This window comes from Buteo buteo, chromosome 5 (genome assembly GCF_964188355.1).
Source record: "Buteo buteo chromosome 5, bButBut1.hap1.1, whole genome shotgun sequence".
NCBI lineage: Eukaryota > Metazoa > Chordata > Aves > Accipitriformes > Accipitridae > Buteo > Buteo buteo.
Window position 1 is genome coordinate 22,046,606 of NC_134175.1, and position 25,670 is coordinate 22,072,275.

The window sequence follows — 25,670 nt, forward strand, 5'->3', positions numbered from 1 at the left end:
TTTTTATACACAAATGTTTATTTCTCAAATAAACTTCCCCTTTAAACACAAGGAATGAAATCTAAATCTTCATAAAGATGAATCCAAAATGAAATCCCTCCAGTACATTGTAATCACTGTTTTCTTGGTCACTACTGGCTTTAACTGTTTAACATCAAAAAACAAGGACATATTTAAAAAAATCATGCTACTGGATTCCTAGCTCTGCCTCTGACCAGCTCTATACTGATCTCTGATATTTTAAAATTTTACATCATCAAATCTGAAGCGTTTAATTGAAGAACAGCTGTGCATTAAACACAAACAACTGAACAAGAAGATTATAAGATGTAATCAAGTTCATAACGAATATAGGTGTTCTTTTCATCGTTATAGATTCTTGGGTAATGTGCTATCAGAGCATCCTGTGATCCGATGTAGATCGAATTATAAATCTTCCAATAAACATCTCTGACTTTCCTGGCAGGGTGAAACAAACCCTAGAAAATGGAACAGAACAAAATATATTAAAAGCTTAAGGTCTAAATGTCTGTTATTGATTTTAATCAAGTTTTGCACAATAGGCATTTAAAAAAGCAATTATAGTAACTAACACCACTTATAACAAAGAAGGTACACTAAATGTGTCATTCCAAATTTTTGTGACTATCTAAACTAGCAAGTAGTAACAAAGTATTATTTAGAGACAAATCTTCTTATCTTTTTCTCTGCAGGGAGACATTCCACCGAATATATTTCTAGTTATGTATTCTTCTTTTAAAATAAAAATGAAAACCTGCTGCAGTATATTTGGTTGGAACTGAGTCTTATCTTTGGCTCTGCTAATTGTTATTTGTGCAGAGCATGCTAGATAGGAATACATGAGATAAACTATTATTAAACCTAAAAAAATGAGCAGAATGTGAAAGCTCTAGAAAAAATAGTTCTATATAATAAGAACATACAAGTATTTGTAAAAAAACCAAACTGTGCAAGAGACTTCTTTCACCTTCCTACTGATGTCAGTATCTTTATGCTGAGATCCCCATATAAAAAAAACCCACAGTGAAATTCCATATCTGCAAATAATTAATCAAATGCTGTTACATCTTCTCTACATTGACCTGCGTTACATTCATCCTTGCTTCCCACCTGTTATGTGAGTTTAGATTCTATAGTCAATGCACCAAGAACTGTTATGTGCAATTACACAGCAAAGGAGCCTTCAGATTTTACTGCCACATACACATTTACAGAAGCTGAACTGACTAGTGTTGATATAATGGTATAAATTCTGATCAAAGCACTGTTTTCTAGTGCTTCACTCTTACGCAGTTCTAACTGTTTTTCTTGGCTAATGACAAATAAAGTTGATTTAATATTACACCTATCCTGTTATGTATCTCATTTGTTACTTGTTCTCATAACCCCTTGCACTATTAATTTATTCCCCAGTCATTAATCAGTGTCCTCCAAATTTGCGAGATGCTTCCATTTTACAAGTGAGAGTGCCAGGCTATTTTAGCTAATTTATATTCTAAGTTACCTGCTACTTCTATGCAAGTTCCTCAGTGTAATCAGCTATCTCACTATACCAAAATCTCTGTTCATTGCATATTTCAATTACTGAAGTTCTTGGTACAGAATGCCATGTTTAAAGAATAGTTTAAAGAGACAAAGCGCCACACTGTTTTCCTTTGCTGGAAATCTTCAGTTGACTTTTTTGTCTCCTGGAAAGAAGTCCTGCCTGATAATTGCTGTCTCTGCTATCCCAGCATACACAAGGACATACCTGTAAACAATACTGCAACATTCTGCAGGGACCAATAGCAACTCTGAGGCCCTCCAGAGCCCCCATAACTGCCTGAATGACGTGCGGAGAGGTTTCAAACACATTAGGCCATACGTAATTTAACAAATGATTAAGAGAATCTTCACAGCCAAACCCATAGACACCAAGAGACATATGTTGCACCACAGCACTGGCTGTTTGTCTGTGTACAAGGTCCCTGGAAAGAGAACAATGGTCTGTTAATAAATTAGAAGCAACATGAGTGGGCAAGCATAATATTCCTTTTCAATAAAACTTTTTTTTGAAAGCACTAATATACCCTTTTAACCCATATTTACTGACAGCAAGAGACAGAGTAACAAAAATCAGAAAACTGAAAAAAGACGGAATTTTCTGACAAATTACTGCACTCTAATTCCACAGCAAAAGTACTAACAGACATTATCAAAAGCAGTTTGAACATAAGAAGTCTTGACTCTTAAAATGTTTGTATCATTTTAATCTTCAAAAGTATTAGTAAAATAGAAGTATATAATCTGAATTATTTGCAGACAATGGCTTCCAAATTATGCTGGTCACTTAACTTCTTTAGCAAACAAGGACAATATGCATATTTGCTATCGTTAGAACCAGCTATATATACTTAAAATACATGACTATTGCTAACTGTACCCTAGATAGGAAGAAGTGCACTCACCTGTCCATTAAAGCATCTTCAAGCAATGGCGTAACAGCATAAATGTAATCTTTTCCCATCTCTCCAATATATTCAAACAGGAAAGAAAGAGATTTTAACACACCATTCTGGACGTTCAGTTCTGGAACTCTGTATTCATTCATGAGTGCAGGCAGCACTGTGAAAGGTGAGCATGTTTCAGCTACAATAGCAATTGCTACTGTAGTACATACTCTGTTCTGCCTTTCCTGTACTTTTAAGTTATTTAGCAGTGTAGCCAATACATCGTGAGGTCTGGAAGAGATAACATGTGCATCCATGTCAATAGATTCAGTGAAGATTTGGATAAAATTAGTTGAGTTTCAAACAGCAAGTGACAGAAAAGCATAGCTTAGCCCTTAAAAAAAAGATTAAGTAACTGGGAAACAACATAAATCACGAAACTGCAGAACAGCTTAAGCAACTGCATGATCTTATTTTTATAACCAACATTTTTTACTTTCTCTAGACATAGCTTTTTTCCTGCCTTCTGTTCTGCCTCTTGTAAACTCTGGAAGTTAGCAGTAGCCTCCCCGCTATTACTCTGATCCCACAGGTAATTACAAACTTGTATAAAGTCATGCTCATTGACAGGCTAGGCAATATCCTGTATAGTTAAGTGCAGTTACAGCATTCCTTGGTTGCTTGCTGTATCTGCATTAAGTCAGTAATCGGTCACTTATTTAAGAATATGCATAAAGATGGGAATTGTGCTTCATTCTATGAGTTGCTGACTTGCAGTATCACCTTAGTGGCAAAAAATCCTTTGCAAATCAATAAAAGTATTGATCTGGGGAAAAATAGAAGAGAGATTGAGTATTTAAAGGAAAATTCATGAAAGAATACAGAGTGGGTCTGAATGCATATCAATATCAAAATTCATGAGACAAACAGCTCTTATTACCAAATTAGACTCTAACTTTGCTAGTCTACAAATTTAGTCCAGAAGTACAGCACACTATGTTAATGAAAAATAGGTGACTGTATTCTCCTTCTACAAAATTAGTAAAACCAAGTCCACATATCTAATATATTTATGTGTAGAGAAGTTTGAATATTTCTCACTAGAAAACTCACAATCATCACTATGTTAGGTAACTGTGTATAGAAGTGGATAAGCATTAAACCAACGTACCCAATAGCTTTCGCAATATAACCAAAAGTGTTCACTGTGGCTCTTCGGATAGCTTTCTTGTGAGCTTTTAGTAATTCAAGCAGTTCAAAGCAGATCCTCATCCATTCTCTTGCAGAAACATATTCTGCACCTCTGAAAAAGAATAAAGTGGGTTACCTCTTCAGTGATGTTAGAAGTTTTTAAATAAAACTACATAAATTGCAGCACCCATTCATATGCTATCAACAGAGGGATACTGCTTAAGCAATTTCCTTAACTAGGTATCTGTTAACATTAGGCCTTCACTGGTTAACAGTGTACTAAAAGATTTTATATTGTGTGCATTTGAAGTTTGCATAAGTGGACAACATACTACTTACAAAGTGTTTGCAAAATAATACAATCACAATACATTCAACAGAGCATCTGCTAAATATCTCATCCTAAGCTTTACGCACAACTTAAGAAATATCAACAGATAAGACAATAAATACCCGAATTCCAAACATGATACTCAACTTCAGCTTTTGCTACAATAATTGCCCACACAGAGGATCAAATATTTTATCATTAGGCAGCTTACCTGTCTGCAATGCGCCCAACAAGATCAATACAATTTTCCTGTACTTTCTCATGTCTGTTCTTCAAAATAGGTGTAAGCCGTGGCAGCAGATCTTTGATTGGCGGTGTCATCTTGTGCATGCCTATTGAATTTAAAGAGGCATATTTAGTTTTATAAGGCCTTTTCTTTTAGCTCTTGAACAGGAACGTATTCAATACACAAACGTACCTATAACATTCACAATAGCCTTAAGTGCTCCGAGTATGCTGCCCAGTACTTCAGGATATTCTTCACCCAGGTACTCATACAACACCACACCCAAGTGTCCCATCAGTTTTTCCTACAACCAAGTAAAAAGATTTAGAAGTTGGTTGGTCTTTTTTTCCCTCTCACTACTATAACATATTGTGCTGGTTTGGGCTGGGACAGAGCTTTCTTCATAGCAGCTAATATGGGGCTATGTTTTGGATTTGTGCTGAAAACAGTGTTGATAACACAGATGTTTTCGTTACTGCTGAGCAGTGCTTACACAAAACCAAGGTCTTTTCTGCTTCCCACCTCACCAGCAAGTAGGTTGGGGGGGGCACAAGAAGTTGGGAGGGGACACAGCTGGGACAGCTGACCCCAACTGACCAAAGGGATATCCCACACCATATGACATGCTCAGCATATAAAGCTGGGGGAAGAAAAGGGAAAGGGGGGGGGGGGGGGGGGGGGGGGATGTTTGGAGCGATGGCATTTGTCTTCCCAAGTACGCGTTACACGTGGTGGAGGCCTGCTTTCCTGGAGACGGCTGAACACCTGCCTGCCCATGGGAAGTAGTGAATGAATGCCTTGTTTTGCTTTCCTTGCGTGCGTGGCTTTTGCTTTGCCTGTTAAAGTGCCTTTATCTCAACCCACAAGTTTTCTCACTTTTACTCTTCCGATTCTCTCCCCCATCCCAATGCAGGGGAGAGTGAGCTAGCGGCTGTGTAGTGCTTCGTTGCCAGCTAGGGTTAAACCATGACATATACAACAGTGAATTTGGTAGGAGAATTCAATACAATACCTCTTGACAAGTCTTCATGACAACTGCAGTACGAGAGATCAGGTCAGCAGCCTGCTGCCTAACTTTAGCTGATTTGTTGTTCAAACGCCACAAAACTGTACCACAGATTTGTGGCAAGTAGGGTTTAACTCTTTTGCCTAGAGCATTAACCACTGTGCCAAAACCATTCAGCATCACAGAATCCTGAGTGTAAAAACAACAAAAGGAAAATCAGACCAACAGCAACACCACATTTTAATTAAACTTGACATCATCTAAAACTGCTATTAAAATGCTAACATTCCAGAGCTTGTTTCTGGGTTTCATTGATCAGAGCGCTGACACCCAAAAAAGGATTCTAAAAATCTAACTTAGAAGCATACAGTTCTGTATAACTAACAGTGAGCTAGCTTACAGTTAAAGTGAACCAAATACTAAACACGCTTGGCCATACCTCTGTGGTCTGTTCCTGAAAGGCGTACAAGATACCATCAATAAGTTGTTCTTCCAGTTTATGATCAATGTCTGCTGCCCCCAGATTTCCCATTATCTTCTCAATTGTTTCCATGACCATTTTTCTGTACTGCTCAGCCTCATCTTTCAGATCATCCACAATTCTAGAAATAATTTCTGCTGCTCCAACTTTATTTGCCAGCTCCACAGTTGTATCAACCAACTGAAACATACAAACGTTAAGTAAGCAAGCATTGTTAAAATCCACTTCCTACATCTTGAAAATAAATTTCCCTAGTCTGACAAGAAACAGCATCATGCATGTTAAGCCCACTATAAACAACTGTTCTGACCTTTATAAATATTCCAATGTTTTAAACACCACAAATGGGGTGAACTACCCCACCTTACAACTGATACAGACTCATATTCACAGATGTAAAAAGTCTTGATAGCCTCCTAAGAACCTGTGAATCTTCTAGCTATGCAACTTCTAAATCACTAGTCCAAACAAAATTCAGTTTCAGGACACAAAAGACAAAATTAAGCATCTAGCCTGAATGAACACTCTAACGTGAATTTTGTTCTACTGTAAATAATTTTCCAACTAAAAAAAAAAAAATACCTGTCTGTAATTTCTTCTGTCCAATGCCATTCTGTGCTGCCAGAAGTGTTTGAAAAAAGGTGGCAAGATTTCTGTTTTAATGTAGTTTGCTTCAACACCATCTGTACCACAACACTGCTTTACCACCTGACAGGAAATAAAAATTCAACCAATTTAATTCTGCGTAGGGTTTGGGGTGGGGTTCTTTTTGGTTTGATTTGGGGGTTTTTAGTGTTTTAAGAAAAGGAAAGACATACATATTCAATACTAATGCAAAACATCATTCTGACATACCTTCAACACAATCTTTTTCATCTCTTCATCAGGAGACTGGAACTCTCTGATAAGGATTAGCATGACTTCTCTGGTATAATAGTTTGCATACTCAGCATCCATGAGTGGAATCAGGTAACCAATAGCCTTCAAAAAGGCAGCCAAACCCTATTTAAACGCAGAAATATGTCTCTAATGAGTTATAGAAGATATACATCCATTTCAGTTCAAACTAAAGAAAGTATTTTATATATACCTTTCCTCTGTGTTGACGTATACCCTTCCATAAAGGCTTCAGAACAGAATCAAATGACTCAATACCATAGGGAGTAGCTGCCTCAGCCAAAGCAGCAATAGCCAAAGCACTGATGGTGCGAACTTTCTGCTGCTCATCCACCAGACCTGAAAGAGAATAATGTTTAGTGCCTCTTCTTGTACCTCCTGTGACTTAAGTTCAAAACAGCAAATAGAGGGGCAGTATAAAAGGGATTAGCTTATTTTCAGGAAAACTGAACCACTAATCCTCTCTCAGAGTCAGCTGAACCATTTCTCAGTCTCAAAAGAACACACAAAACAAGGACTTTACTACCACTGTGCCTCACTGGGATATGAAAAAAATTCCAAATATGAAGTGAATAAAAAAATCTTGCCTGGGAAAGTAGAACTCACCATGTTCAATAATCTCAACCAAGCTCCTGAGGTGAGGCAAGATGGCACAACCCATTAGAATAGCAATCTGCTGTACAATCTTGATGCCAGTATGCCTAGCCTGCCACGATTTTTTGCTTTTACAGACAGCTTTCAAGAAGGGTAACAGTGAAGGAATGCCCAAAGCAGAGGCAACGACAGCAAAGGCCCGAGCTGTTGTATTTCGGACATATTCATCCATATTATCAATATCAGGTCGCATTGTGGAGATCATTGTTGCCAAACCAGCAGCCTGAAGGAAAAACATACCGAAGATACCAACTGGATTTATGAACAGCACAGTTAATCCTTCTGCCATGCCTATAAACATGCAGCTATATGTAAGCTAACTCAGTGCCTTAATGAAGGATGGAACTTTACCTTAGCCAAGTTTGAAATAATTTCTCTGCCTTCCACTCTAGCATAGTAGTCTTCATCAATCAGCAGTGGTTCAATGACAACAAGAATCTGAAAAAGATGAACAAATTAATATTTCCTTTCGGTAATACTTTTAGTAGTATTTCTGGCCCTACTAGATTCCATGAAACAGAGATGATTCCATGGATCCAAGCTTAAAGCTTTATGATGACTGGAAAAACTTTAAATTTATTATGCTCTTTTTACAGCTATTTGTCTCTAAAGGACCTGGCTCAGAGACACTATCTAGATCAGATAAGATCCCCTTCCCACCCCCAAGTGTGCATATATCATTTTTACATCACGCCTTAATACTATAAATCCCACACTTCGACCAAATTACAAGAACTTAGAAGTTTGGCTTAAGAAGAAATATGGAAGTCAATTATGTTAAAAAACCATGGTACCATCCTCTTCTGAGATGCAAATAAAAATATACACTTCTCCCAGCAATGATCAGAAAAAAACAAATCAAAGATGAAATAGTAAACTGCAATACACCTTGTGTACATATGGTCGGACCAAGTCATCCAGTTTGTAAAGAATTCTGTCGATGACTTTGACAAGCAAGTGACGCTCCTGATCTTCGAGAGTTGGTGACATCAGCAGAGGCAGAATCTGATTAAACAACGGCCCTGCTCCAAATTCCCGAGCTTTATCAGTAATTTGTCGCAATGCAGCCTAAACAAAACCAAAGAGCCTATCAGTTAAACTAAGGAAACGACACCAAACAATTACAAAACAGGTAGATATTAACCAAGTTAAAATGTAATTCACTAATCACGGGCTTCAAAATACTTGCTCCTACCACTGCAAAACTCTGCTTCAAACGATTTTATACTGACAGAAAATTTTAAGAACAAATGTGTTAAGAGAAACACTCTGATGTTAGCTCCCAGATGTTCCAATTTTCAAGAAAAGCATGCTCCTGGTCTAATAATAGGAATGGCTCCATCTGAAAATTAGCTTATACAGTACTTACTTGCCTCTAAGCAGCTTGGTGCTATGGTCAGTTTAGAGCAACACTGTGCAGAAAAGACTGCTAACGTTGCATAATGTGTAAGGCTGAAACTTAACTAGGAGCTACACTGCTAATTTAAGTGTAAGAGGCAAAATCCAGAAAATTTCGAAGTCCTGTAAGCAAAACACACTATAAATCCAGTTTGTCATAATTGTTAAAAAAAATATTATATAAGCCATGTACTATTTAGTGACTAACATTACTGTACAAAGAGCAGCAACACTAGATTACATCGAATGACAAACAAAAAGCCATGCAGATACAGAAGAGGAAGAAAGCACTAAACAGATATCAAAGCTTAGGAGATTATCTTAAAGAGAATCCCACAGACAACTGAAACGAAACCTAAAAACAAATGCAGATTTTTGAAAAATGGAATTACATAAATGCATCTGAAAATTCATCTTACCTTTCTCATGGGAGGTGTGCCATTCTTTATTTTCAGAAGTAATTTCATTATTTTTCTCTCCTTCTGTTCTTCAGGACTCAAAGTTGATTCATCAACATCAACCTACAAGTAATTCCAAACAAACAAGCAAGCATTGCTACATATTCAAAAGAAACCAGGAAATTTTAATCAGCATGAGTGAAGTCTCATTTACCAGCAGTTTATCGAAGTATTGGATATCATCTGGTTTTAGGAATGGAAGATTGCCAGATGGCTGGTCATTAACACTCTTCATAGTGCGGTCTTCTGTCTGCATGTGGAATCCAGTCATACCACCCAAAGGTGTTGGAGTTGCTGTAAGCTTACGTGCTGGAGTGCGAATAGGTACATAACCAGCTGGTGGGGGAAGAACCTACAGAAGAACGAACAAAATTTATCTTATCACAACAAATACAAAAAGAGGAAGGCATCAAATACAAAACATTACTAAACTTACATATTCCATTTTATTTGTTTGGGGATTTGTGTAAGTGTTATTACATACATTAGATCCCATGTTCACAGCAATACCAACAAAATTCACCATGACAGTTTGTATTCATGCTTATCCTGTATTGATGATACTTCAGAAGAAAGTTCACTTCCACTGCTGAGAGATTGGATAATAAACTTTGAAGTGTCTCTACAAAGCATTAAAACAGTACTTCAGTATCTGCATCAACACAGAGTACTTGCTGACTTTGCATTTGTGACTCTCCCATGTTTTTCTACATCTGGACTTAATATTTTTATCAGCCCATTCAGAGCTCATTTCTGGCCTTGACAGGCATTTGCAACATTGAGAAGCACAATAACAGCTAGCCTTTGAGATCATCTTTAGCTCTCCCTTTCTAATGGATTTACAATAAATCAGTAACCGAATCGAACAAACGTCTACAATCAATAATCAATACTTACTGTGAAACATTCTACTTCTGGGACAACTTGGTTTAAAAAAAAAAATCAATATGTCCTGGTCCTGGCAGAAAAAAAACAACCAACATCATGGTCTGATGTATTTTAATCCAGATGAATTACCTTATATCCTTCTGGAAACATAGCATCTAATTCTTCATCAGAAAGTGGTCTGTTTCTCTCATCAATTTCCCTTTCCCAACGCCAAGCCTGCAGCTGTTCAGGAGTCATGCTCATGATATGACCTATATTAAAATTAAAAAAATAAAAAAAATAGTGAAAAAAGGATTTAAAAAAATATTTTGTATGCAGAAGACGACTTGTTTACTTAACCCTTAAGTGCTCTCAAACCAGTTTCCATAGCGCTTGAAATCTGTAGCCAGTAAGATATCAAACTTTTAGAGAGCTTTTTATCAATTTTTAACAACTAAATTAAACAGAAACAGACACCTTAGTCTCGATTCCCCCTCCAGAACTAAGTTGCTGTGGGCATTAAAAATGGCAAACTGAGCATATACTGACTGCTTTCATACAGGCAGGAGAACAAGTTAGGCAGAAGTCTATTTCAAAATACAATATAAAGGTAAGTGCTTCATTTCGACAGAAGAAAGTGACGCCTTAGAAAATGGACTGGGCTTACCTGGTGTAGGAGTTGCCATGTTCATAGCTGGTGTACCAATGGGTGTTTTGCCAGGCGTCAGAACAGGAGTGCTGCCACCCATCTGGCTAGCAGGTGTTTCATCCCATCGGGACTTTCTCTTACTTGCTCCTGGAGTTGGTGTCTCACCAATGGAGTCACCACCTCTATCTGTACGAGGTGTCTCAGCCCATCCACTGCCATGTCCCGGAGTATCTAAGGAAAAACAAAACAATTTTTGCAGAAAGCTGAACAGTATATACTCAAACTATAGTATCAACAGCCAAACCCATTTTCAGTATCTCATCCTCATGTCTACACGAATCAACAAGTATCAAATAAACAAATACACTAGACAAAAAGCAAAGACTAGTTTGGTGAATATTGAAAAAACACAGGCATTACACTAAAAACATCCAAGAGAGAACTTCATTTTACAAAAAAAGCATGTCATCTTCTTGCTGAATCTTAGCATAAATAGATAAAATTCTAAAAAATACAAAAGAATTCAGATATTCTAGAAATTGGACAAAGTTCAATTGGACAAAGTATTGGACAAATACTCCACATATTCCCTTGGTAAAAGCATTAAGGAACAACAGTGTTTCACTGTTCCCTGACACATGAGCCCAATTCAAATTAGGCAGGTGAGAAAATGCTTCCAAAACTTGTTTTAATGCTAACCCCTTCCAAGGAAATTAAACAGTTCAAAACTAACACACACAAACGTATCACAAAAAGCAATTCAACATAACTCTGTTACTACGTCCTTTACACATTAAAATCCCAACCTGCAGCCATCACTAGATATACCACAAAACTTTGATTCAATTTTTGAGCCAAGGTGCTTTCACAGATGTGAGCTAAGCTTACAGGCAGAACTCAAAGCTACAAACTCAGACAAAAACATCACTTCACATCAACCACTAGATGTCAGAATATAATTACTTCTTACCTGACTTCCGAACCTACTCTTGACTTAATGTGAAAAACTCCTATATAATTAACCATTCAAAATTTATTATGTGCTTTCCAGTTCACCATAAATACCTCTTTCTGTTTTAGGTGTTTCATCCCATCTATTTTTACGTGCACTGGAAGTGGCACCTCCATGGCCTGGTGTTGCATGACCGGGCGTGTCCCGTCCGGGTGTTGCAGCTCCTGCTGGTGTGTGACTGGGAGTCGGATCCCATATTTTTGAGCCTGGGGTGGCACCAGGTGTTTCACTACCCTTTGCACGGCCTGGAGTTTCATCCCATCGCAGAGATGGTGTATGTCCAGGTGTCTATATAAGACAAAACCAAAAGTATTAATCTCTCTCTTACTGTACAGTAAAAGACTGCTTGCTACTCTTTTTTAGTAGAGTAAGAAACTTCTGAAATTCAAGAGGATTAGCATTAATAATGTCTTCTCTAGATAAGCTGATGAACACTAGGATTATTACCTCCGCTTGATCCCAACTGGATAATTTTTTAGGTGTAGCACCAGGAGTCTGATCAGCTGTCTGATCCCAACGCCGTTTGCGTTTTGAAGGTGGCTGAGATGCAGCTCCATTGACGACTTTAAGCTCTCCAGCTTTAGCTTTTTCAGCTAGTTGTTGCCTAATTTCCCTCTATTCAAGGGCACAAAAAGACAAACATAAGAAACAGATTTATTTTTTTTTCAGAAAGCCTCTTCAGATTGTACCTCTAAAAGAGATTTTTCAGCTGTATCGTATCTTTTTATGCTATTTTTTGAGATTTTACTCAAATAACACGCAATTAGCTACTGTTTAATTTCAAGTTCATTCGCTCTTCAAATTCTTCTATACTGACAGAGCAGCTATGTGTTTAGACGGGCTGTTTTTAAATTGATTTCTTATAAAGGCCACTATTAGAACAAATGCAAATGCATGAAGAATTTTGAGTGTTATCAGCTTCTGTCACCTATATGTATGCCTTAAAATCATTACACATCTGTTTCAAACAAGTTCCACTTCAGTAAATTGAAGGTGGAGGAGTTACAAAATGTGTTCATTTGAGTTACATCCCACGACATAAAAAAGCCATGAAATTCTTATTTAAAATTCTGAGATGACACTGTTAAAACAGCACACTAAACCAGACTGTTTTTCACTTATCGATGGATCCATAAACAGCAAGATTGTCAAAATTATGAACTAATTCCTTAATTAAGGTAAGTCAAGTAGGGTAAATGAATGTAAATCTACAGAGGTCACTGGAACTACAAGATCTTGCTCCAATTAACAAGATGGCACTGTAGGTATTATACAAGAAATTTGATTATATTACCAATATCTTCTTACCTATTAAAATGAATTTTTAATAGCCATGAATGAAGCATGTACTTTTACATTTTTCCTTTTTTTTTTTTTTTTTTTCCAATATTTAAAACAAAATGTCAACCTCACACCGGTTCTCAGTACTGCAACATCTGTTAAGTGCTTCAACAAAAGCCTTTTAAAACCTCCCTGAATACCTTTACACAGAGCTCACAAAAACAAACATCTCTGACACTGAATACCCCTCAGTGACTGTTAGTTTTTGTCTCTCATCTTCTGAAAGAAAATAAACAAAAAATTTCAAGCACTATCAAAAAATCCAGATTAAAGTATACTGAGACTATTTCTCCCTCCATTGTTTATGTATTGTATAGAACAGATGTTTTTCAAAACTTTCATCTTTAAATTCTACTGACTTTCAACATGCAAAGAACAGGATTTTCCAAAGAAAAGGACTTTTAAGTCAAGACAAAAAGACAACATAATTTCCATTCCCACTTTAACATGCTTTCAAAGGCTGTAAAACAACACTAAGTTCAAGTGGAAAACCCTCCCCTCCACACACCTCTTCTTTTGTTAAATGCTGTTCACGCATAACATCCATGTATGTTCTGGCATTCATTTTAGGATCCGGTGTCTTCCCTCCTGTGGAAAAGAACAGCAACAGGAATGGAGCACAATGAGTACAGGATAAGCAGAAACTATTGACTTTTTCTATTGTCCTGCTCTAATATTATATTATTCCATGATCATTTAATTTTACTTTTTGATTGAAAATTTTAAAGATTACATGTATCTTACGTTTATTCAGTTTGCTGATCAATTTAACCTGTTTGAACACAAACATAACTACTGCAGTTTCAAACAAATATTTTAAAGCCGATATAAATGATAAAATGACAACAGAGTTAAGAGTCTTCAGAAGTGATGGGTTCCTGGGTTGCTAATCCGGAATACGTACACTTTCGTGCCTTTGTCTCCATCAGCAGTTCTGACTTCAAGCAGCAGAATAGAAGCCTAGAAAATTATCTCTTTACCATTAGTAACACTTTGGAAAGATATTTATATTCAAAACATTACCTTGTGTAAGCTGTTAAATCCTAGTTGTTATCTGACTATAAATAACTATTGCATACCTAAGTAATGTTTAAAATGTTTTATCATAAAGACCCATTTATAAGTTTGACAAATCTGGACACGTCTCCCAGATCTTCTAGTGTCATATTGTAAAAGGGCTTCGTAAAAAAAAAAAAAAAATAAAATAATAAAAAAATAACACACACGAAAAAAAACCCAGAGAACTGTTTGATGACACTTTCCCCCTCTTCTCTTCTCAAGGTACAATTGTGATTGGGAGCTGAATGCAATACAGTACATATACCACCACAATGATACTCACAGGTAATGGGTTTTGTATACCATATGTTGTTTTATGATGTGTATCTTGCGTTAATTAAACTTTTAAATACTTTACAAGAAGCCCAACTTTATAAAAATGAGACTTGTCAAGAAAACACTTTTCTTTAAGAAAAATGCACAGATTTGCTATACAAGTGGTATAGCATTATAATTTAGGGAAAAAAAATAAACTTCTTAAACATTTCTATGCTGAAGATCACTGCCCAATGGGCTGTGTCATTCTGACACTAGCTTTGATAGGACTTTCCTTTGGAATACTTTTTCACCATAATCTACACAGGATGTGTTGAACTGCACCCTTAAGAATGCAGACAGGACTGGCATATAGCAGTACTGCTGTAGGAAAGAAATTAAGGACAGTTAGTATGGGCCTGTGAATTCTGACAATACATGTTTATATCAATTACAATTAAGCAAGTAAAATAATTAATATCCCTATTAATTCATGCAGGCTGAAATTCTCATTTGTAAAACCTGCAAAATAGCTACTAATTTTAAGCCAACAGGCACCTTATCGCCACATGTGAAACTCACTCACCTGAAGAAAGTTTCTGTCAGACCCACTAACACCCCTTTTCCTGACTTGCATTCTAAAATTATCAGAACAGACTTGAACTATTAATAGTATCAAAGTCTTATATATGCTTTTGTTTCTTTTAGCTATACCACCTAAGTTTACATAGGATGGTAAGAATTAGGTGCTCTACTTTGAGAACTAGCATTTCAAAAGCAGTAACCCTGTAAATCTATGACTTGGAAAACTTTCAAGGTACTGAAAGAATTTGAGCACTCAATACACAAGTTGTTCAAAGTATAATGCACAACCCAAAACAAAATGAAAAGAGAAACCTTTAACCCTTTGTGTTTCTATGGCAATGGCTCATTATTTTCTTGTCCTTCTACCTGGAAAGAAAACTCGTATTATAAAGATGAAGAATATGGCATCTAGGTTTTCAACCAAATCTCTATGAAAAGGGGATGTTTAAAACAAAACTAAGTTTATAAGCATGCCAACAGAAATCAAAGGGCTAAAGACAAAGACAACAAATTTCATAAAGGGTATAGAAAAGTCAAAATAAATTACCATCTGCAAATGGATCAAGACGCTCAGGGGAAATTATCATCATCCGCCTGTGCTTTTTGTACTCATCTTCCCGATCTGCAATCTTTTGAGGACGGTGTTCTGCAAAAGGATCATACTAAAAACCGAAAAAATCTTGTTAGTCACATATGTACAAAGAACAATACGAAAAGTGTCTGGTGACCATAAGCCTGTATTCATTTTCAGTATTACTAAAAAGACCTACTTTACTTTTAATCTCAACTATGCAGGAATGTCAAAACACTACGCTAATACAAATTTTACTTCTGTAAGTGGAATTTTGTTTAACACAGAATTTCTTATGAAATAACTTCTGACAAAAATTTGCTATTTTGAGAAGTTTATTCACTTGTTACCAAAGCATTTCATGCTGTCAACCTTTCCCCTTCTTTTTCCAGGGTGACTTAATGCTACTTCATATGCTTTTAAATTTCACAGAAAAATACTCCAGGAATATAAAACCTAAGTGATAGCATTTTCTTTACAAAAAATAGAAGCATACAGGACATTAAGTTTTCCAGTTATTTTCATTTTTGTGGTATCTGACCTATCAAAAAGATTTTTTTAATAGTTTAGTGCGTATGCCCACATTGCCTTTACATTCAGAAGCATCAATTTTTATCACCCTGTGGAATTCTAAACTAAAGCAGTAACAAGCTTACAGCAAAATAAAAATACCATGGCCCTTTACATACGTCTTGTGTTTCCAGAAGATGAGACCTGGTCTCAAAAAATGTTAACACTTCTTTCCCCCAATACCTACAACAGTATTTTATTGTGCCTTCAGTTAAGACGTACCTGTTCAGTAGACTGTGGTATGTCATTAAGCAATGCCACTGGAGCATGGTACCCTGGCTTCTTCTGGCCAAGCAAACTTGTAGAAGGGTAGTCATCATCATCCTGTCAGTAAAAAGACAGGGCAAATTTGTTATGTTGATATTATATTTAGATAAAATAATGTCAAATTAACATACTGTGGTCATAGAAAAGATGAAAATGGACAACTAGAATAGTTAATTAATAATAATTAATAGCTTTTTCATATAGCTTGTTTTATTACCCCCAAACTGCTGCATCAGATAAACCTACCCACAGCACTAAAAAGATAACTTTTTCCCTACAAGACTCAAGTATTCTGCATTATGCTACATTTAATCAAGTATGCTGTCTACACTAGTTATACAAAAAGTCTGTATTTCATATTAGGGCTACTGATACAGTTCCCTAGCTGGCATATGAAAACTGGTGCACAGAAATTCAAACAATTTTTTCTTAAAAGCCAGCTAGATACAGAACAAAACTTCAGTAAATAACCCTATAAAAACCCCTCAGAAACAGTGAAAAATTCAGAAATATATTCATATTAATTTACTTATACCTTCTCAAACACAATGGCAACAAGTACTCAGAATGTGCAAGATGCTTTTGCAATCTATTTCTTCATATTAGTAGTCAGTTTCTGTGCAACAATTTACAACAACCCAAAAGAAAAACTGCTCTTAAAACTATGAACTGATTTCAGTGAGACCCTGTAATGTAAATTCTTAAAGGAATTCTTAGAAGTCTACAAATGACACATAGTACATCACTAAAAAAAAAATATCAACTAGTACTAAATTGAACATAACAATCCTCCTTCCTCTTAAAAATATAATCCACTCAATGTAACATGCTGCTGCCTATGTATTCATGGTCAGAACTGTACTTTCTGACTGCTCCTGCAATTGAAAATGTGGTCAAATGTTTAACATTAGAAATTAACAGAAAGTAATCTTACAAGCAGAATACATAAGGAGAACATAATATAGTAAAAAAGCCAATTCTCAAATATTGCTTTGAAATTTAAATTAAGTAGAAATAGAAATAAACTAGTCACTTCAGTTTGTTGGCCCAAGTTTTATTAGATTTTTTTTTTTTACCATCATTTTTCATCTTGGTAGCAACAACAGAATAAAGTTAATTATTCCAGTCAAGGCTAACACTGATTAAGTACCAGGCCACAACTTTTTGCCTTCTGCTTGGGCCTACATGACTTTCAAAGCACAATTAATGAAGTACAAGCCAGACTTGGAACTTAAGAGCTTACCTGATAAGACATATTTGGCCCAGTATGGCTTTAATGACAGTAACTGCTTTTACTTTAGCAACTGCTACTAAAAATTACTCAAAATAAATTTCAAAATACTTCGAATGCATGCCCTAAACAAATACATAAAATCACTTACATCTTCCAATTCTGTTGCTGCAATAGAAGTGACATATCCAGCAAACCTGCTGTCACTGCCACCATAAATTTCTTGATCATAATATCCTGTGGAATCAAGGCCTACTCCTTGTGCTTCATCAAGAGCAGGCTTTTTTCCTTGAATTTCTCGAATTTGTGCTTCAATATCTAGGGTAAAGACACACACACACAAAAAAATCAGGTCTTTTTACACACACACACAAAATACTCATGTTACTATGTACAGCAAACTGAGTTTTTCACCCAATTTCAAAGATCATCTCTAAAGAAATAAATACGACACATAAAACTATAAAATCACGATGCTTAGAAGCAGCTCTTCCATAAGTTGTAATATTACCCATCACAGACTACTTCAATTTTATGGCCTAAAGCAAACTATTCAAACCCAGCGTTAATGTATCTCATCTTCCAACAGAGATAGCAGAGAAGGTAGTTTACACCACAGTAATATTTCTCAACACTACACTAATACAACAGTTTCTCAACGAATGTAATCCTCCCATTAAAAAAGCCTTTCAAAATGTTATCACCAATTAACAAACCAATTTTTCTCATTTAAACAGATCTGTTCAAAAGAGCTACTGCATGAGTTGTTATATTAAATGCGCTCAGATTTGACAACACTGTATTGCAGTATCTAACATATTGGAAAACTGTATTAACTTTGAACAAATTAAAAAAAACAACCAACCTCTAACATGCCACTGGATACCAAGTTAGCAAAAAAAAAAAAAAGTTAGGACTAGTTTCTTTTCACTCTGGCAGCTCAAATGTAATTTACTCATAACTATTCCTGCCTGCACCACCATCACTGAAGAGTCTACTATTCTTCTGGATAACAAAAAGTTTACACTTCAAACAGGAAAAACGGGAGCTTTGTCATTCTTTAACATATCAGGGTCTGACTCTAATCAACTCTGGTGGCCATGTTTGACCTTGGAAATTTGGTACTTTCAGAAAGCACATTAACTTGTTAACCCAGAAAACAAGGAACCAAATTAAACCATGCTTTCCTCCAACCGTTGTAATGCAACAAGAAAATAATTTACAGTAATCCAACTGTCTTCAACATATGTAATTCTGATGTAGGTACATTAAGGCACTCCATAAAAATTATTACTGTTTCCATCTGTATTTTATTTGATTCAATAGATTAACACAATTACCCATACAATGTGAATTTCAGTAGATAAAACCATTATCTTCATGGCCAAAAAAAATACCCAAGAGTTGCATTTCATGGCTGAAGGAATATCAAGGATCATGCTTGTGCAAGAAGGTTGGACTACACAGTCTCAAAAGTCCCTTCCAACTTCAATGATTCTGTGATTCACCCTCTCCCATCTGAAGTGGTATTGCCTACTACATTAACTTGAGGGAAATTTGCCAATTTATAAAAGCTACAGGAAATTCTATTCACAAATAATCTTAAACCTTCACTATTCACTAGTTTTTTACTATTGTTTCTCATTGTTCTTTTTCAGGACAAATACATTTCACAAGGTTTTCCCAAGGAGATATCTTGCAAAAGGCACTATACCACAAGATCTGCTAACAAACTTGGCAAGAATTAATCAGAATACCTTTTTTTTTTAAAAAGGCAAGATCTTTGTCAGCAACATGGACAGTGGGATTGAGTGCACTCTCAGCAAGTTTGCCAATGACACCAAGCTGTGTGGTGCGGTCGACACACAGAAAGGAAGGGATGCCATCAACAGAGACCTTCACAGGCTTGAAAAGTGGGCCTGTGTGAACCTCATGAAGTTCAACAAGGCCAAGTGCGAGGTCCTGCACGTGGGTCGGGGCAATCCCAAGCACAAATACAAGCTGGACAATGAGTGGATTAAGAACAGCCATACAGAGAAGGACTTGGGGATATTAGTGGATGAAAAACTCCATGAGCCAGCAATATGCACTCACAGCCAAGAAAGCCAACCGTATCCTGGGCTGCATCAAAAGAAATGTGACCAGCAGGTCAAGGGAGGCAATTCTAGCTCTCTGCTCCGCTCTCACGAGACCGCACCTGGAGTACCGCGTTCAGCTCTGGGGCCTACAACATAAGAAGGGCATGGACCTGTTGGAGCGAGTCCCAAGGAAGGCCACGAATATGATCAGGGGGCTGGAACACCTCCCCTATGAGGACAGGCTGAGAGCTGAGGTTGTTTACCCTGGAGAAGAGAAGGCTCCAGGGAGACCTGTCATGGTTTAACCCCAGCCAGCAACTAAGCACCATGCAGCCACTCACTCGCTTCCACCCCCCACCCAGTGGGATGGGGGAAAAAAATCAGGAAAAAAAGTAAAACCCGTGGGTTGAGATAAGAACAGTTTAATAGAACAGAAGAAACTAATAATGATAATGCTAATAAAATGACAGCAGTAATAATAAAAGGATTGGAATATACAAACAATGCACAAAGCAATTGCTCACCACCCGCTGATCGACACCCAGTTAGTCCCCGAGCAGCGAACCCCCCACCCCCACTCCCCCCAGTTTATACACTACATGTGACGTCCCATGGTATGGAATACCCCGTTGGCCAGTTTGGGTCAGCTGCCCTGGCTGTGTCCCCTCCCAGCTTCTTGTGCCCCTCCAGCCTTCTTGCTGGCTGGGCATGAGAAGCTGAAAAATCCTTGACTTTAGACTAAACTTTACTTAGCAACAACTGAAAACATCAGTGTGTTATCAACATTCTTCTCATACCTAATTCAAAAACATAGCACTGTACCGGCTACTAGGAAGACAATTAACTCTATCCCAGATGAAACCAGGACAAGACCTTACAGCAGCCTTCCAGTACTTAAAGGGGGCCTACAGGAAAGATGAGGAGGGACTCTTTATCAGGGAGTGTAGTGATAGGATGGGGGGCAATGGCTTTAAACTGAAAGAGGGTAGATTTAGATTAGATGTGAGGAAGAAGTTATTCCCTGTGAGGGTGGTGAGGCACTGGAACAGGTTGCCCAGAGAGGCTGTGGATGCCCCATCCCTGGCAGTGTTCAAGGCCAGGTTGGATGGGGCTTTGAGCAACCTGCTCTAGTGGAAGGTGTCCCTGCCCCTGGCAGGGGGGGTGGAACTAGATGACCTTTAAGGTCCCTTCCAACCCAAACCATTCTACAATTCTATGATTATTGCTAATCCAAATCATTCGACCCAAGACATAAATGGGAATGGAATTGGTTTTGGTGATTTATTTTTTTTTTAATGATTGAAAGATTGCAGATCAGAATTGCTTAGTTTAAAAGTTTGAACTGTCAGTCCTGTAAACTTCAAGACTTAAAGTCAAGGCTGGGTCCTTTTCTTATCACAAACTGCCAATAAAAAAAAAAAAAAACAAACCAACCACACTGTAAGCCAAATTATGCCTCCTGTGCAAAGGCATGTTTTCTATAGAGGTAATTGAACATGTAGTTTTACCTGACAAATCTTTGCTATATAGCTATGAGTGAGAATAGCAGGATTAAGTGTTCATGTACAGCCTGCAGGACTGTCAGTTAGAAACACTGTTGAAACAGAAAGACTTCAGTTTAAGCACAGGAAACATGACAGCAAATCTGCAATTCCTGCAGTGGTCTAGTGGGGAATAAAAGAAACAGTAGAAGCATGTTCATTGAAAGTTGCATGCACAGAAGACACATCATAGTAGCTGACAAGAAGAATCTTGCTCCAGCCAGTTAAGGGCTTCCATCAAACTTTTGCAGATATCTAGAACAGGGTAACTTGGACAGTCACCTCTCCATTGCAGAAACTCATGGAATCTGCCTTGAACTCACGAGAAGCTGAAACCTGACCAAAGCCTTACATTGCTGGCCATGATCACCTGCTGAAACCTACCCCCAAGTACATCTAGCTCCCCATAAAATCTGGCACAGCATAGGGGACTCCAGTGAGTTCAGAACTTGAGACAAGTTGCTCTCCAATACATTACTTCCTGGCGAAGCAGCAGAAATAAACTACTGCCAAATTAGGCATCCCTGTCTTGCCCACAGAGAACTCTGATCATCTTCAGAGGCATATCACACATATCGTGTCTACCAGTGCCATCTCAAGGTTACGGAACTGATAGCATGGTTATGGAACTGATACAACTCAAATACTTTTCTCACAGATTTTTTAGTTATTTCTGTTTCTTACAAAGAATACATCAAGTTCCTGATTCCTTTTGCAGCCTGGTGCAACACAGCACTGGGGTGAAAGGGAATACCTGAAGCTTCCCTTGCTATGCTACTAGCACCAAGTGCTTTTGGAGTACAATGACATTGCTTCTTATTTCTAAAGAGCAGTTACTAGAACAACACACTGCCTCTTTAGTAGCATATTAAGTCCTGATTACACGTCCACAGCTGTAACCAACTTCAACACAAAAAAGCCTACAGATCTTGCCTACAACGCAAAAGCGTTTCCATCATCTGTCCACTGAATCAACCTGACCATACAGCTCAGCCAAATAAAGCACCAGTAAGTACCCTGCCATGCAGTACAGGCCACAGAGATTTGCTTGTGCATGGCTCCCACCACTACTACCATCAACAGTATCTATTAAACCAATTGTGGGACTTCTGCAGCAAAAGCATTAATACAAAAATATTTCCCCATTAACAGCTCTTAACAACACTTTACATACTAAGGCCTTCTTCTCTTATTTTATTTTTAAAATAGTTATATTTACTGAAGAGAGTACAGATCTCATTTATCATTGGCCTTCTCCTTTAAATTACAATGACTACAACTGTTTGCAAACTAAGGAGCATTCTCATTTTCTTACAGCAAAACCTGCTGAGTTATCTACACCATAAAAGAAAGTCTGCAGTGGGTCTACAGGGTTAACAAGCCACCATTTATGGCCACCATGATTTTCAACTAATGCCATGCAGTCTCTAAGTGCTAGTTTAAATGAAGCACTCCGAAGAGAACACCCATTTGACATGCCACAAAACCCCTTTAACTAGAAAGTCTAAAAGGTCTGCAGCCAGAGGTAGCCTGATTGCCAGTTTAGAAAGCATCAAGTATTTAGCTAGAAAAGACTATTTTGACATTAAAGATGTGTTTACCTTCCTTGATCTAACCGGCACTTTCTTGAAAAAAAAAGGAATTCACACCCTATTTAACAAAGCACTTAAATACAAATCAAATTAAGAAAGAGTAATCATAAAGCTTAAAAATACATTGTGTAAACCAAAGTACTTGTTTGATGATTTAGTCGACCAGGACATAAACAGAAACTTCAGTTAAAGACAGAGAAACAGTAAAAGGAGTGGAATAAAAAAAAAAAAACACACACGGAGGGGGGGGAGTGTATAATATCCTACTGATCATTCCTTTTTCTGTATTTTACTCCATTTAATATATTTTGGTATTTTAAAAGAAGTAACTTTAACATGTACAGTTGATTTTAAATAAGCCACAAATGTTCAATATTATTAAAGCCAACATACTTGAATTCCAAGTCACTGAAAATCTAGCTCACAGCCAGATCGTGATAGCCTCTCAAAATATATACTCCATTACCATACATATAGTACTGCTTACAACATTTGGAGTGTAGGACATTACTCAGCACGAGAAAAAAAAAAAAGACAAATCAGACACTGTACTAAAGTAGTATTTTACAGCATAAATAGTTTGTATGTTTTCATGCCTTATCATGTTTTTGCACATTTAGTTTGCCCTGTGCAGCTTTATTTCTAGCTACTTTAGTACTCTCATACGTGTTAGGTCTCTCTATTACATTTGGAGATCTCTTCATTCCTTTCTGAGCAAGAAAAAAAACGATGAAAATTGAAACCTACCTTCGGCAGCATTCAAAACTCAAGCATTTTTTGAGGCTTTATAAGCTGCCACTTAAAACTTTACTTTTCAGCCTAAAAGAAAGAGTTCTCCCTTAAGCTATGTAACTGAAACAATCCCAAACTGTTCTGAGACCTCTTTCAAGCTGTGTCTTGAACACATCAATCAACAAGTATTTAACAAAGAGTACAAAGATGTGAAAAATCTAAGACAATTTAGTAACAACTCAATTTGGAAAATCAGACAGGAACTTGAAAACACTAAGACAGGATAGAACTCAAAAGAAAAATAATCAAGCTGTTCAGCTAATACCTCCATGTTGGGAAATACAGCATTACATGATCATACCCAGTTATACATAATTTTTTATTAACTACCTACACCCCCCTGCCTTAAAACCTGTCCTGATACAACACTAATCAAAACACATGCAACTGAAAGCATGTCAATGTTTTCATTAAAGTCAATGGACCACCATTTGCTTCAATAAATAAGCAATTTAAGTTAAAAAACAACAACAATTCTATTTTATTATTAAAAGCTCTTTAGGTAATATGAGAGGCAGAGGGGTGGGTAATACTGTGAAGGGTAATACTCACTTGGGTAATATCTCACACAAGCCTTATGCATGTCACAGCATATAAACAAAAGACAAGACCATTTCTGTAATTCTACAAAAACATTCTAGAACACTAAAAAATAAAAACAAAGTAAATTAAAAAAAAAAGCGAGGACAACAGTTTAAGCTTTTCATCATCCATAAACTCAAACAGGGTCCGCAGTGTTAAAGACTACATTAACCTCACTTCCACTGGAGATGACGCCTCTCCATTTGAAAAGTTTTTTCAGTGCAAAACTTACCGCCCCCAAAGGTGATGAATACCTGGGTGCCCTGCCTACCTCACAGTGTACAACCACTGTCCGGAGGTATTTTTTAGTAGTGCAGATGTAAATTAACATAAACACAGCAGATCACCTATCACACACAGAAACATGAGTAAAAAAACAAAAGCAAAAACACAGAAGCAGTGCAACTCTAAAAATTATTCTCCCTTGCCTGAATATATTTAAGAGCAGGGCAAGCCACAGACATTGTCCAAGAAGAAAGCTTTGATTCATGCTATAAAGAGCTGGAAGCAGTAGTGAATACAGCCACATAGCACCTCCGAGAATAACATAGTGCCAGTGAAAGCCCTCCCTCATTAAACCGCTCATTTCCTACGTAAACACCCAGCCAGCAGGAAGTCTCAGTGCTAAAATGGCAGTTGAAATGCTTGAGCCCTCACGCTGTTTTTTTCCCCTCCTTCGGGGCATTTTTCTCAGTAAGCACCACGCCGACACGACGCTTAGTAACAGCTCAGGCCATGCTGGTTTTCGGCGGGCAACACCCGTTCACCCTCCCTCTCCGGCCTCCCGTTTACTGCTGACCCAGGCCGAAGGGCTCAGTTAAGAGAACAAACGTGTGGCACTAACACAGTTTCTGATGCGAAACTGAGGCGGCGTACAGCGCGATGTTTACTGAGCGCCCGCCGAGGGCTGGACGCCAGCGCCAGGAGGGGGCCGGGGCCGGGCCCGCGGGGGCGGGGAGGTGCGGGCAGCGATCGGGAGCGGAGGTGAGGCACGGCCCGCAGGCGGCATTTCCCGCAAGCGCTGCTCAGCCTCGGCTTCCTGCCGGCAGGCGGGAGCGCGGCAGGGACCCGTGCCCCAGCGGCGGCGCCGGCCCCGTCAGCAAAACCGGAGCTAACCGACACCGTCCCCCCGCGCGGGCCTGGCAACCACCGGCCGCTCCCCCCACGCGTGCACAGCGAGAGCCCCCCCCCCGCCCACGTCGGGTTCGCCCCCGCCCGCCCCCGCAGCCCCACCCCCCCAGCCGCCGAGCGTGAGGTGGCGGCCCGGGCATGGCGGTGACACAAGCGGAGACGCCATTACAAACAGGCCCGGCCCGGCCCGGCCCGCCCGCCGTGGGGCGAGCCCGCCCGGCCCCCGCCCGAGGAGCTGGGCCTGACGCTGCCCAGCGTCGCGGAGAAACACAAGAGAAAGACAAAGGCCGAGGGCGCAGCTACGGGGCGGGGGGGGGGGGCGCTGCGGGTGTTTTTTGGGCTTTTTACCTTCGTGGGTCTTGGCGATCTTCGCCATTTTGTCCAAAGCGAACAACGCCGAGGCGGAACTGGAGCGGCCCCGCCACTTCCGCTACAAGAGAGAAGGCCGGGAACTC

The 25,670-nt window shown here is 38.3% G+C and overlaps 1 protein-coding gene across 4 annotated transcripts; it reads right to left on the reverse strand.

The window, feature by feature from the left end:
- On the reverse strand, window positions 1-25,670 carry SF3B1 (splicing factor 3b subunit 1). 4 transcript variants are annotated; one of them, XM_075028044.1, is made up of 25 exons: window positions 25,564-25,670; window positions 17,651-17,817; window positions 16,224-16,325; window positions 15,408-15,522; window positions 13,470-13,549; window positions 12,068-12,235; window positions 11,674-11,908; window positions 10,627-10,839; window positions 10,110-10,231; window positions 9,247-9,444; window positions 9,054-9,155; window positions 8,125-8,304; window positions 7,588-7,674; window positions 7,189-7,459; window positions 6,776-6,921; window positions 6,541-6,687; window positions 6,268-6,393; window positions 5,644-5,865; window positions 5,211-5,393; window positions 4,391-4,502; window positions 4,184-4,304; window positions 3,622-3,753; window positions 2,469-2,741; window positions 1,772-1,988; window positions 1-479 (listed from the first exon to the last, which is right to left on the reverse strand). In XM_075028044.1, the coding sequence occupies exons 1-25, from the start codon at window positions 25,589-25,591 to the stop codon at window positions 321-323; spliced, it is 3,906 nt and encodes a 1,301-aa protein (XP_074884145.1). In that variant the 5' UTR covers window positions 25,592-25,670; the 3' UTR covers window positions 1-320. The 4 variants fall into 4 exon arrangements, 2 of the variants coding, with proteins under 2 accessions (XP_074884145.1, XP_074884146.1); XM_075028045.1 differs by lacking the exons at window positions 15,408-15,522; window positions 16,224-16,325; window positions 17,651-17,817; window positions 25,564-25,670 and adding an exon at window positions 13,866-15,375; XR_012650427.1 differs by lacking the exons at window positions 1-479; window positions 1,772-1,988; window positions 2,469-2,741; ... (14 more) ...; window positions 10,627-10,839; window positions 11,674-11,908 and adding an exon at window positions 13,866-13,921 and having other exon boundaries at window positions 12,070-12,235.

Excerpts from the sequence above, each read along its gene's own strand:
- SF3B1 (XM_075028044.1), bottom strand. The coding sequence starts at position 25,591 with ATGGCGAAGATCGCCAAGACCCACGAAG. Across the intron at positions 8,305-9,053 it reads GCACACCTCCCATGAGAAAG|GCTGCATTGCGACAAATTAC; the intron begins GTAAGATGAATT and ends GGTTTTGTTTAG. Across the intron at positions 5,866-6,267 it reads ACAGAAGAAATTACAGACAG|TTGGTTGATACAACTGTGGA; the intron begins GTATTTTTTTTT and ends TGTATGTTTCAG.